General features: G+C 29.8%; 1 protein-coding gene across 1 annotated transcript in view; it reads right to left on the reverse strand.

The window, feature by feature from the left end:
- LOC129969566 (cytochrome P450 4c3-like) overlaps nucleotides 1-12,724 on the reverse strand; it is a 99,689-nt gene that overhangs the window by 27,364 nt on the left and 59,601 nt on the right. Inside the window, exons 2-4 of the mRNA XM_056084192.1 lie at nucleotides 6,420-6,532; nucleotides 4,170-4,255; nucleotides 1,679-1,869 (exon numbers count right to left, since the gene is read on the reverse strand). Of these exons, the coding sequence (XP_055940167.1) occupies nucleotides 1,679-1,869; nucleotides 4,170-4,255; nucleotides 6,420-6,532 (390 nt within the window). The remainder of the gene's footprint in view (nucleotides 1-1,678; nucleotides 1,870-4,169; nucleotides 4,256-6,419; nucleotides 6,533-12,724) is intronic.

The following is a 12,724-nucleotide window of genomic DNA, read 5'->3' on the forward strand; positions in this document are numbered from 1 at the left end:
TTTTTACATACTCACTAATAAAAGTTTTATCTTCTACCTCCTGCAAAAAATTGCACACTTTAAGTCACGCAAAGAACGCCTTACACGTCGTTTGCGTATAATAGATACGAAATATTGACTTTTGGCGTCAATTTAACATTTTTACTGAATCTATTGTGTCATCCTTGGCGAGGTTTTGGACGATTACTCCTTGGCACGGAATTTGTAGTGAATAGCTTATAAGCCAGTTAACAACTGCGCTGCACGAGTAATTGCTTTTGTATCATGGTCATGTTACTGGACTGCTAACCACAAGGTTCCAGGTTCTATCCTCGCTCATTCCGAATAGGCTACATTGGTGACCTCAGACAATGATCCTTCAACCTTCGTACAGCTGTTGTGGCGCCATCTACCAACAGCAAACCAAAGTCGTCAGATTCACTTGACGCAACAAAACCAAAAGTCGTCAGACTCACTTGACGCAGCAACAGCATCAGCAACCACTCACCCACACATGCTCGCCATAACATTTATCGCTACTCAAATTCGTCTCACCTCCGACTCATTGGAGGGAGAGTCTGTAGTAAATAGCTTATAAGCCAGTTAACAAATACGCTGCACGAGCAATTGCTTTTGTATCATGGTCATGTTACTGGACTGCTAACCACAAGATCCCAGGTTCTAACCTTGCTCATTCCGATTCGCCACAAGTTTATAACATATGAAAATCAAATTTTTTAGAGGCATTTTTCTACACCGATTGAAAACAAAATTTGACGCAAAATTATATTTGTAGTTATAAAATAGCATACCAAATTCAATCTATTTGAGTCACCGCGTTTTTGAGTTATCACGTTTATATTTATCAGAAAGTACAGACCAACAGACAGTCAACCCCTTTTTGGACTTGTCTCAAAATTTCATAGGTGTCTGCAATATGGATGTTGAATCTGTGTACCTGATTTTATCTGCCTAAATCCCTTCGTTTTGTAGTTCGGATTATATTTGGTCAGCTGAAAAGACAGACTTCTTTCGAATAGATTTCGCACAGAATTTGATAGAAATTTTATGTAGAGACCGTATGTCAAACTTTACCTGTCCAGCTAAAAGCGTTTTTGAGTTACCTTTGTCATAGACAGACAGACAGACATTTTTTTAAATGCATTTTTTAAACCCAGACAAGTCTAAAATGTAGAGATTAGTCAAAATGCTGAGTTAGAACTTTTCTATACTTCGTATGTGATAAAGTTAAAATCATAGACGGTAATTATGAATGGGATTTAAAAAGATCACAGAAAAATCTGAGTGAAGCATAACAGATTAAGCAAGCCTTTTATCGCATATATTACATTTTATAGCTGGCCAATTCTTAAATACTTTGCCAATTTTTATATTCATATATTTCTAAATTTAGTGATTCTTATTTATTCCGAAAGGGTGGTATTTTAAACTGTAAAGTCTTATTAGATTAATTTCTTCCCGATGGGATAATAATAATAATTAGTACATCACTGAATCATTAATCACTGAAATTGATTTGATTAATTGAGTTTTGATAATTCTGATAGTAATATGCAGACTGAACCGCATTAACATGCATGAAGGAAAAAATTAATTAATTAAGCCGCATTAACGACTTGCTAAATGGTTAGTGGGCTTAACTGATTCCATTAATTAATGATATCCAATGACAGCTCACCGCACAGGATGTCAAGAGAACAGAGCGTGATGTATGGCACCAAGTCGAAACACTCGCTGTTGACTTCTTTGGCCAGTTTCTCCGCCAGGTAGCGTGCGTGCTTGTCTATGACAGGCAAGAAGTCGTCCAGGATCCGGAAATGGAAAGCAGGTGTCAGGAGCCTCCTCCTCTTTTTCCATTTCTGGCCGGAACTATAAGATAATTTCAATATCCAATTTCAGTTTTGATATAAAGTACAGAAAGATCTGCAACATATTTTGGGAAAAGGGTATTTCAGATTTTTTGAAATTAGGCTTGATTGTTGATAACGAAACATCATAACTGTAAGTATTGAATCAGTTATCGCACGTTTGGGAGACGGAGGACAGAATCTCAGTCAGCATTCATATATACATTTCCTACAAGCAAATCATACTTTTATGATGAATGAAATTTTATTCATCAATTCTTACCTTCATATACGATTTGTTCATGCATCGTAATAATGCAAAAACCGCCATTTTTTTTCCCTTATGCATTTAAATAAGAAACCTTAAACGCTCTGAATTTTAGATATTTATTTATTTAACAAAGATTTACAATATATTATTTGCTCTTTTGGCAATAATCAGAATAAATATTATTATATTTAAAATATTTAAAACGATAATAAGCAAAAGCTTCAAATTCAGTACAGTTAGTGAATTCCAATATAAACATCACGAACTTCTACATTCGTTTCCTGTTATGAAAATCCTTAGAAAGAATTGTCAATAAACTGGATCTAAAAATCATCAACATTTTATTTTTAAAAATATATTTAGAGAAGAAAAACTACGAATAATAGGCGTGCCTTTATAGAAGTTAACTCCTAATAAATAGAACGCTATTTCCTTTTTTAGTTGTAGTAGCTTGTGTGATGACTTTAAGTAAATTGGTTCGCATCAAAATGGACAAGAAGAAAATATAGTGAGAAAAATGTGACAAAGAAAGTAATATAGGAGCGAGACAACTTTTAAACGTATCAAGTAGCTAAACATGTCTTGCTATAATTAATTTTTCTTGTTCTTGGAAAAATCAAAGGTGCAGTTTTTGGAAGGGTGTCAACAATGTTGCTGAGTATTTAGGGCAACTATCTACATCGAATCGCATCTACGACAATTTTTATTTACTACTAATTGTTCTGACATATAATTTGAGTTTTTAACAAGCTACCAATTAGTTTTATTTTAAAAATCACATCCATCCATAAAAAGTTAAAACATTTCCAAATGAAAATGAAGTGAAAAATAATGATCTAATTCGGAAACTTCCCAACAGATGTTATATAAAATAACAATGCTTGGCTTTATATAAATAAATAATTTGTTTCGGCAATTGCAATTTTAAAAAACGAGGGCTAAGAATAAAAAAAAATTTTAGCTATTCTAATTTATTATTTCAAATTTGATAAGCTTTATTTTATAAAACTAATATTACTTTTTCTCAAGGTATATTTTTCTCTTATCTGCATGATAATTTTTGTTAGTTCGAACTTGAAGAATTTTTTGTTGAAAATGAAGGTATATATATATATATATATATATATATATATAATAGTAGTAAAAACCAAATTAATAGAAAAAATAATCAAAATTAAACTAAATAAAATAACAAAATAAGAATCCGGTGGTCGTATTCTTCTAATTTATTGTTTTGTTTTCTTTTATGTAAAAACGGCGTATCTCTTTAGCCTAATTTCAGGGGATTTTCGGGTCACGAGGAATCGATGTTGGTATTTCCTCACAGAAAAATCTCTTGTTTTGAATCCCGAAGCCTGAAGGTGACCCTTTAGAAAGTCTTCAGGCCGGATTCTTATTTTATTTGGTTTAATTTTGATACTTTTTCTCTATGAACTTGGTTTTTACTACTATTGTCTTGGTTCATCTGTGTTTTAGTAGTAGCTGCATTTGCGTTCTTTAAATACAATGATGCTTTTTCTGTTCTTTTTTAGTTTTTAGTTTGAATCAGAAATAATTTTTTAGTTTCGATTCCGAAATGTTTTAGTTTCGTTTCCAAAATATTTTTAATTTTAGGTTGTTTCAATAATAGGTTTTAATTACTGCTAATTTGTTTGGTTACTTATATAATATAGTTTTTAATCCAGATACATTTTTATCTGTTTAATTCATTTTTTATGAGGATCAAATTATCAGAGACATTAGCCTGACCTGTTTGAACACGAATGATTGCTTGCTTTATTATAAGAATTGATAATTTCAATTCATAAAAATAATGCGACTGAACCAAAACAAAAATTCTGTTAAAAATTATATTTTATTTAAGGAATCTTTTCAGATTATTTATATTTATGTATATTAAAGTATTTGATCGTTAAAGATTCAAAGCACAAAATGATGTATAAAATAAATATTTGATCTTCTAATTATTTATCGATTAGATTATTCTCTTCTACATATATTGGGTCCATAAAAACGAACATTTTTGAACATAGATGACCATAATTTCTTACCTCGTAATCAGCCCTTGCTTAAACCACGGGGCCAGAAAATCGTAGACAAATGATTTCTCTAGAACAGCATTGCTATTGAGAACAACCTAGAATGAAATAGAAACTACAGTAATTCAAACAAATATATTTTCTAGTATATAAACGTAAAAGAAATTGAAGAAAGATATTTCTTTCATAAAAATTAAATTAATTCATTCATTGATGTACTTAGAATTTGATAATTTTTTTCGGTCATTATTATATAAGATGTGTACCCGAATCTTCACTCTCGTACAAAAATTATTTACTTATGTTATGTTTATCATAGTTAAATAGCCATACTCTATTTTCAGAGATAGCTCGCAGCGCCTATAGTAACAAATCTTGATAATCAGTGATTTTATATTAAAATATCTAGCAGATAACGAAAAAAAAGCTTAAAATTGTAGAAAATAAACATCTGTTTAAATGTTAAAAGTTGAACGTAAAAAGTTGAAATACAGAATACAATTAATTAAATATTAAATGTACTTTCTGGAATAGTAGGTATCACACATCGACTACTCCGACCGCTCTGAGGCACAGGGATAAATTTGAATGACTAGTACACCACGACATCATTGGGGAAATATAGGTTGAGTCCTAAAGGCCATCACCTGCCACGGTACAATTCTTCCCGTAGGAAGCACGTACCGTCATCTGTCGGAGGTAGTCGACCCCACATCATTTCTGTGCCAACCAGGGTGTCGAGAACCAGCTACAATGATGGAAGTTTCTCATTCTCATATCTGAGTGCCCTCACGTAGGATGAAATAATAGGTATTGAAATATTATTATATTTAAAATTCTAATTCATAGTAAACTGAAATTAAAAAATAATGTTTCTTTTATTATCAAAAATGAATCACACAACTTTGTCTCCAAAGTTTGAACATTCCTTTTACCACAAAATGTCTTTTTTACAATATTCTATCCTCATTTTCAGTTTGAGGCCCAAAATAGATTTCACAACATTCAGGAACTGTATTGCACTTTCTTAGGAATTTTCATTTCAGTTAAGAACTTTCAGTTTCTAAATAACTACTTCTTTTCTCTGCTAATGCAGATAATCTTTTTTTTTTTTTTTTTTTTTTTTTTGGAACTAGCATATCTCTCAAATCAAGTTGTTCAAATATTATCTATAGATGTATGCGACTTATAGTATGGTTTTAAACAGATTGTGAATCAGATTCATCAAGAAAACTGTAAAAAAATATAAGTAATAAATGCATATAAACGTCAAACAGAAAACAATAAAAAGAAGTTGAGCGCAAAATGAAAAAGTCTTCAACTTATTCAGTCATCTTTTCTCACTGAAAATATTATGAGTTTTTATTGGTAAAATTATCAAGAACAAGACATAAAAATTATTACGAAAAATATGTTACCCAAGGTAGTCATGAATAAGACAGAATAACTAGATATGTTCCCAACAATTCAAGGATCTTACGTTACAGATCTTGAAACTTATAGCATGTTAAAATACACGAATATCATCTAACAAACAGCGAAGTGTCAGCAGTGACTTCATCTTTAGTGTTCAGTAGCACGGAGTATTAATAGTATCGGTTATATGGTTGTCGAATATAGGGTACATTTCCCTAACGAAGCATTTTTGCACTGTTCGTGAGCACATACCCTGTCTTCTGTTTGCAAAAAAAAATAATAATAATAAATAAATAAATAAAATTAAATTAAAATAAAAGATTCTAGTCAAGAAAAATCTGAAAATAGGTTTCATGACTAGCCATCTATTTATTCATATCGAGCCACACCTTATTTTTATGCAATTTCTGATAAGCAATCCCATATCACACTTAAGAATATTTCTTAAAGATAATAATTTTTTTTTCACGAACTACTAATTTCACAAGAAACTAGCTGAGTTTCCGCGTGATCGTTAAAATTAATTTTCTCTGCTTTTCCTCGAGAGCTACTGATCGCTCACACTCCACTTGAACGACTACTTGTTTTGACTGCCAAGCAAACAAGAAATCTTTTTTGCATGACTTTCAAGACAACGGGAATGCGCTGCCATATGGGGTTAGGAAGAAGAACTAATCCCGACAGTAGTGAAGTTTGAATAATATGAATATTTGATGAGACATTATTTTTCTCACTCCGTTTGTTAATTTGGCCTATGTATCTGCTTCTTTTCAGGAAGACTCCATGAAGAACTAAAATTAAAAATAAAAAGTTTAAAAAAATATACGCCTAAACAAATTTACTTACTTCAACTGTTTCTGGCTTGAAAAATATCACAATTGGTTTAAATCCAAACCAAAACCGCAAAAGTCTGGCTTTTTCGTAAATGTGAACTATGCCGCATAAAGTCTGGAAGGAGACTAAAAAAGAATAAAATTTTATTTTTTATGTCTAAATGGGCAAAAACAAGAATTGAAATATAATGAAAGAAATCTTTAATTTAAAATTATATAAAATAAATTTTATAAATTGTTGTAATAAAAAAAATATTTATACTTGGCGAAATAAAATGGAAATTTTGAATAAAATATTTTCAAATGTTTTATTTCAATTATATTCCTAAAATTTTTAATAAATATTTTTAATGTTATAAGTTTTGTTTTGTTTTCCAATTACCCAAATTATAATAACATTGAGCCGCGGTGGCCTGGTAGTAAGGTTTTGGCTTCGGAACCGGAGGGTTTTAGGCTTGAGACCAGATTCCATTGAAGAAAGGTAGTGTAACCGGGTCCGGTGCACGTTAAATCTATCGGGGGCCAAACGTCCTCCCGCTGGTGTGGTGTGGAAGTTTGGAGATGGAGTATCAGCTCAGGTGTCGTCCTTGTTAACTGACTTCGGTTCAACATTACGAGGTCCGACACAAAATAGCCCTCGTGTTGCTTTAAAACGGGACGTTAATCTAATTAATCTAAATCATGTTAACATTATATCCGATATTTTAATATTATATTATTAATTAGAAATTTGCAGGATTACAGAAAATATTTGAATTTTGGGGTGAATTTGAAATGAAAACATTCGATTGAACCAACTCCCATATAATAAATTTTAAATGCACTGTTTTATATCACTTAATACTTAAAATCTAATACAATTTTTTAAACTATGAAAGAAGGTAAATGGTTTTTATCTATGCAGGAAATTTAAAAATGTGTCTTAGTTTTCTTTTCAACGTGATTCAAACTACAAATGATATCACGCGAGATGCAATCCCTAAATCTGCAACTTTCCACACCTTAAATACAGCCACTTTGCATGAATGAAGTATCGCGATTTTTCACGCACGAGCGGGACCAGCGCATGATTTCACATTTTGATACAACTATTGCTTTATCTCTTTTCCTCGAGTTGCATTTGCCGCAGATGCATAAAAATTTTAGATCAAATAAAAGATACATAAAAAACGAATGATTATCCTCAAATGTTCCTGAAATGAGGCACATTTGCGTGGATTGGAGTTGGAAAGAACCATTTGAAATCACATTCATCATGCTGGTTGACTAATTTCCATGGGTATAGTGCTGAGTCCTGCTGAGAGATACAACGGCCACCACCTGTTTTTCCTTCCGGAACTGTTCTGTGGTCTTTTTTAAATGTTGCTAGTTTGATTAATGACCAAAAAGTACTTCACGTATACGCTTTCCTTGGCAGTAGTTAATTTACTGAGATGTGTAGCTGTAGCGCAGGAAAATGAATTTTAAATTGCGGCACTGTCTTAAGATTAGAATGATGCGAAGAAATATATTCTTCGACAATGTATTAGACCTAGACTGTAAGCGACAAAAATAATTGTCATAAATCTTGTTTTCCGTAGGGAATTGTTTTTCCACAAATTATTTTCAACGTATACATTCTATGAGACATATTCGATATTTTAATATGTTTTTGATGGAGCGAAGTAAACTTTGGTTATTTAAATTAACTAGATTTCTAATTATAAACAATAGATTTCTATATATTTGAGACATCAATTGCAATTTAAACTATACTTTTCTTATATATGTTGTGTATTTTATATAATTATTTATGATTTAACGCAAATTTTAAAATTTAGATAGATTCAAATATGTTAAATAATAAAAGTTCAATTAATCATGAATTTTGACATTCTCCCTCCCCCCCCCTATTTTATTTTTGATAGCTCTGTAATATTAGCTCTGGGGTGAATTACCAATAGGTGTATCGTTGCATTATGTAAGATATTTTCAGAATTATCTATTTCATGCAAAATATAAAAATAATCGAACTATCAAAGTGCCATTTGCAATCGCTTCTGAGACTGCTTTATTGTTTTTAACACTTGTATAAAATTTTTTCAATAGAAATGAGCTCTTCTTTTTATATTATGTGCTATACTATTCATAAGAATATTTCGGTTAAGCATGCTAAGAGATATATTAAATGCATTTTTATTGAATATTTATATGCATCCTGTAATATGCAAAAGGCTTTAATCCATTAAGGGTCATTTAATACTTTCAATTAAAACATAATAGAAATCTTCTTTAAAGTATCATTATGCACAATTCAAAAAAAAAAAATTAAAATTTACAGTAAAGTTAAAAAAAAAATGCTGGCTGTTTGGAACACATGACACCATCTCTTTTATTAAAGCATTTGACAAAAATTAAAAGAATATATTCTTAAAAAAACTTCCCATATTTCACATTTGCCCTATTTTGGAAGGCATTTGTCAGAAAGCACAATAATATTTATTCAATATTCCATACGGCATGCATTTAAGAAGTATTAATCAAATCATTAAAAAGGCCAGAACATTGTAATTCACATTTCAGACTCGATGTTTGTTCTAATTTAGAAAGCCACCGAAGACGTAACTTCCTTTTTTTCAAGTTCCGTATTGCACTGACAATCCGCAATAAATCAGACGTATGTCACTGAGGTTTCAAAAGTGACATTTCCTGGTCAACTCTCAGGTAAAAAAGCAACTCCTAATGACTCTGATATCTGAAACTCTTTCAACGAGGAAGTGCCCACAGATACCATTCTTATAAATCGCCCCGAAGGCAAACAAATGCAGCCAATGAAATTTTGAATTAATGTTTATAAAACAATGTCGAGTGATAGAATTTGAATCATTTTCTACGCAAGGAAAATAATTTCAGTCTCATTTATTGGTCAAGCCGAATTTTTGTTCGTAATAACTTTTTTTCACAAAGTACAATGATGTAATGGTATGTTAAGACTGAGGAAGAATGGAACGATGTATTTTATTTCTTCCTGAAGCAATCGCGATGAATTGAGGTGCCCCTAATTCATCGGAGTAATTTCAACGTGACCAATAGTTAATGTGCGCATCATAATTCTTAAAGAATGCACAAACGTTTATCACCTATTGCGATAAGAAACAGCTAAATTTTGGTCACCTTTTAGAAAAGCAAACTTTCAATATGAAGTTGATTTATGTAACCTGCAAGCCCTTCAGATTTAGAAAAAGGCTCCAGTATGTTCTGGGTTAAAATAGGAGATGAATTTGTTCCTGTTAGTATCTTTTAAAATAAAAGCAAAATTTTAAATCAACTCATATTATTGATAAAGACTGTACTGTAAGAGTTTATATTTTTTTGTAAACATATAATCAGTCTTCTCTCTTTAAAAAAAAGTACTATAAGTTTTATGTTTTAAATTTAAGAACAGTTTATGCACTTATAATTTCATCCCTTAGTGGGTCGATAAACTGAGGACCAAGTATACTTGGGAGCTAAACACTGGGGGTTCCACGTTAGGCTGACCACCTAACTGGGACATATGCTCCGCACCCCAGAGCCCTCGATCAAGAAAGCAGATATGGGAACTGAGGGCCTTGACCCACATAGTGCTGTCGCACCACTAAGTTTAGTTTTTATACACATTTAATTTATTTGTAGGAAGTAAATTCCAAAACTAACAAACTTATAAAAACTTTTTCCTTTATAACAGTGTATATTTTTTGGAAACATATTATCATTTTTCTCTCTTTAAAAAAGAGAACCGGTATGTTTTATATTTCAAATTTAAGAATAGTTATACACATATAATTTACTTTCAGGAAACAAATCCAAAAACTAACAAACTTATCTAAACTTTTGCTTTTTCGAATTTATTGTTATTATTATTATTCATTTTAAAAATTATCTTTGGTAAATGCCCATTTGATACAAAGAAATCATGAAAGTTGCTTCTAAATACCGTCTTATGCAAAGAAATTATACATTTCATATTTAGGTATTGTGAGTAAAACATTTGATTTATTTTTTTAAAAAAGTATTTCCACTCAATTTCTTTTATTATAAAATTTTTAAAGTTTGTTACAGCCGAATTTTTTTAAATTTTTATATGTACGATAATTTAATTCGCCAATTTCAACACTAGTTTCATTTTATGAAGTAAAATTAATCTAAGAACAGCAAAAAAAATGTCCAGATTTTTCTAATAAAAGTATATTTATCTAACTCGAAATATAATTAATCATATTTTTTAACTGGGAACTCTAAAGTAGATATTTTGAGATGTGATCGTTTAATTATAGACTGAGAAAAAAAATTGATTTTTCAATTTTCACAACTAATTACACTTTATTAGTTGCCTATTTAAAAAGACAGCCAAATTCCTCTCATTTAGAATGGTAAACAACATGTACTTTTTTCCTGTGTGTTATTGTGAATTAGAAATCTATAAAATATAAATTAGTTTCCAATTGCATGCATGCAATTAACTTACAATCATGTATTTTGAAAATCTATCTTTGGCATTTAAACAGTTCATTTTTAAGCTAAGTAATTAATCATTTGCTCTATATTGCCTTTGCATTCTTCAAGAAGATTACAACTGCATAGGAGAAATAAAATACATAGTTTGCACTTCATTATATTTAAATGTTTAATTTATTAAATCAACATAAAAATAAAGAAAGCACAGTTACACAAAATGAGTGAGAGTAATAAGCTTATAAATTTAATATAAAAGCTTTAAATTAATAAATTATATTAATTTTTTAATAAGTAGCTGAAGCAATTATCGTTTGCGCCCATAATATGTTTGGGAACCATGATTTATTTTATTGTTTTTTTTTTCTCTTTTTTTATTGCTAACATTCTTGAAACTTTTAATCAAACATTTTTTCTAGTAATTAAAAACATATAAAGTTTGGTAAATAATGGAATAATATTGTAAAATTTGTAGATAAATTATGAAACAAATTGAAATGGATTATATAAATGATACAGCAAATTTAAATTATAAAATGATGGTAATTTTATTGCATTTGTACCAAAATAATTCAAATTAAATGACCGTTTTCAATTATTAATATTTTTTTCTCAAAATTCAGTTTTTAAATAAGTTGTAACTTCTTTCATTTGTTGCGTAAAGTAACAACCATCCATATCTACCTTAAAGATGTTTTGAATGTAATCTATCTTCAGTTGTACCCGAGTCTTTAAAACTTTTAATTATAACATCAAGTTAGAGCATGATTTGAATCGGCCTGAAGCAATTTCATTATTTTTTATTTATTTTCTAGAAATGTTATGCTTAATTCATGAATAAATACCATTTTCTGAAAAAATATATAATTAGCATGCAACAAATATATTATTATTGATGCGCGAAACAATATACAACAGAAATCTATCGAGTATAGAAACAATATTCTCTTCAATCCATCATTTTTTTGACAATTACTTATCAGTAAAGGAAAATAACAACAATATTCTCTTCTATCCAACAGTTTTTGCTCGACGCTAACATATTAATTAACTTTAACCCATAAAACAATTTCCCCAAATACGTGTGCTACACTGTAATCATAACTCGTAGTTCTTTGGAAATGCAAGTGATATTAAGTACACATTTCGCTACAGATTAGCGTTATTATCTCGTCAAGGAATCCATAATTGATATTTCTCTGATATACATTAGCACTTAAAGATTGCACTCATGAAATACCTTAATAAGCAAGCTACATATTTTTCTCATCCTTAGTACAAATTACTAATGAAGAATATCATAGTAACAGAATACCTCTTTTGAAGTGCTTCCTTATATTTTTATGATTTATTTATTGCAATCGTTTCTTAATTATTTATTAAGGTTTCTATGATTTATAATAACTGTATAGCAGAATAGTTCTTTTATAGTATATGTATTTATTATGATATATGTATACATTTTAATTAGAAATCAGTTATACTTATTGTACATTTAAAAAGCAGAAAAAAATCCATCTTGAAAAGGAATTTCTAATTTTTACAAAATAACATTAAAACTTTACTCACGTAAAATAGTTAAAGAAAATCATTGGAGTCTTAAAAGGTATATTGAAATTTCTTTCGGAATTATAATGTTTTAGATTTAAAAGGCTTAATGATGTAGCGTGGTTAAAAAAGTGGCGAAATAGTGTTGAAATATGAAGAGATGTTTCTCTCCTGTATATCAACATTAATTTTAATATTATGCAGATTTACTTAATATTAAAGTATCTACTAAATTAATATGAATTAAAGCGATGAATTAACAAAAATTCTTTTATTAAATAAAAAAAACCCATCAAA

Source organism: Argiope bruennichi, chromosome 5 (genome assembly GCF_947563725.1).
Source record: "Argiope bruennichi chromosome 5, qqArgBrue1.1, whole genome shotgun sequence".
NCBI classification, from domain to species: Eukaryota; Metazoa; Arthropoda; class Arachnida; order Araneae; family Araneidae; genus Argiope; species Argiope bruennichi.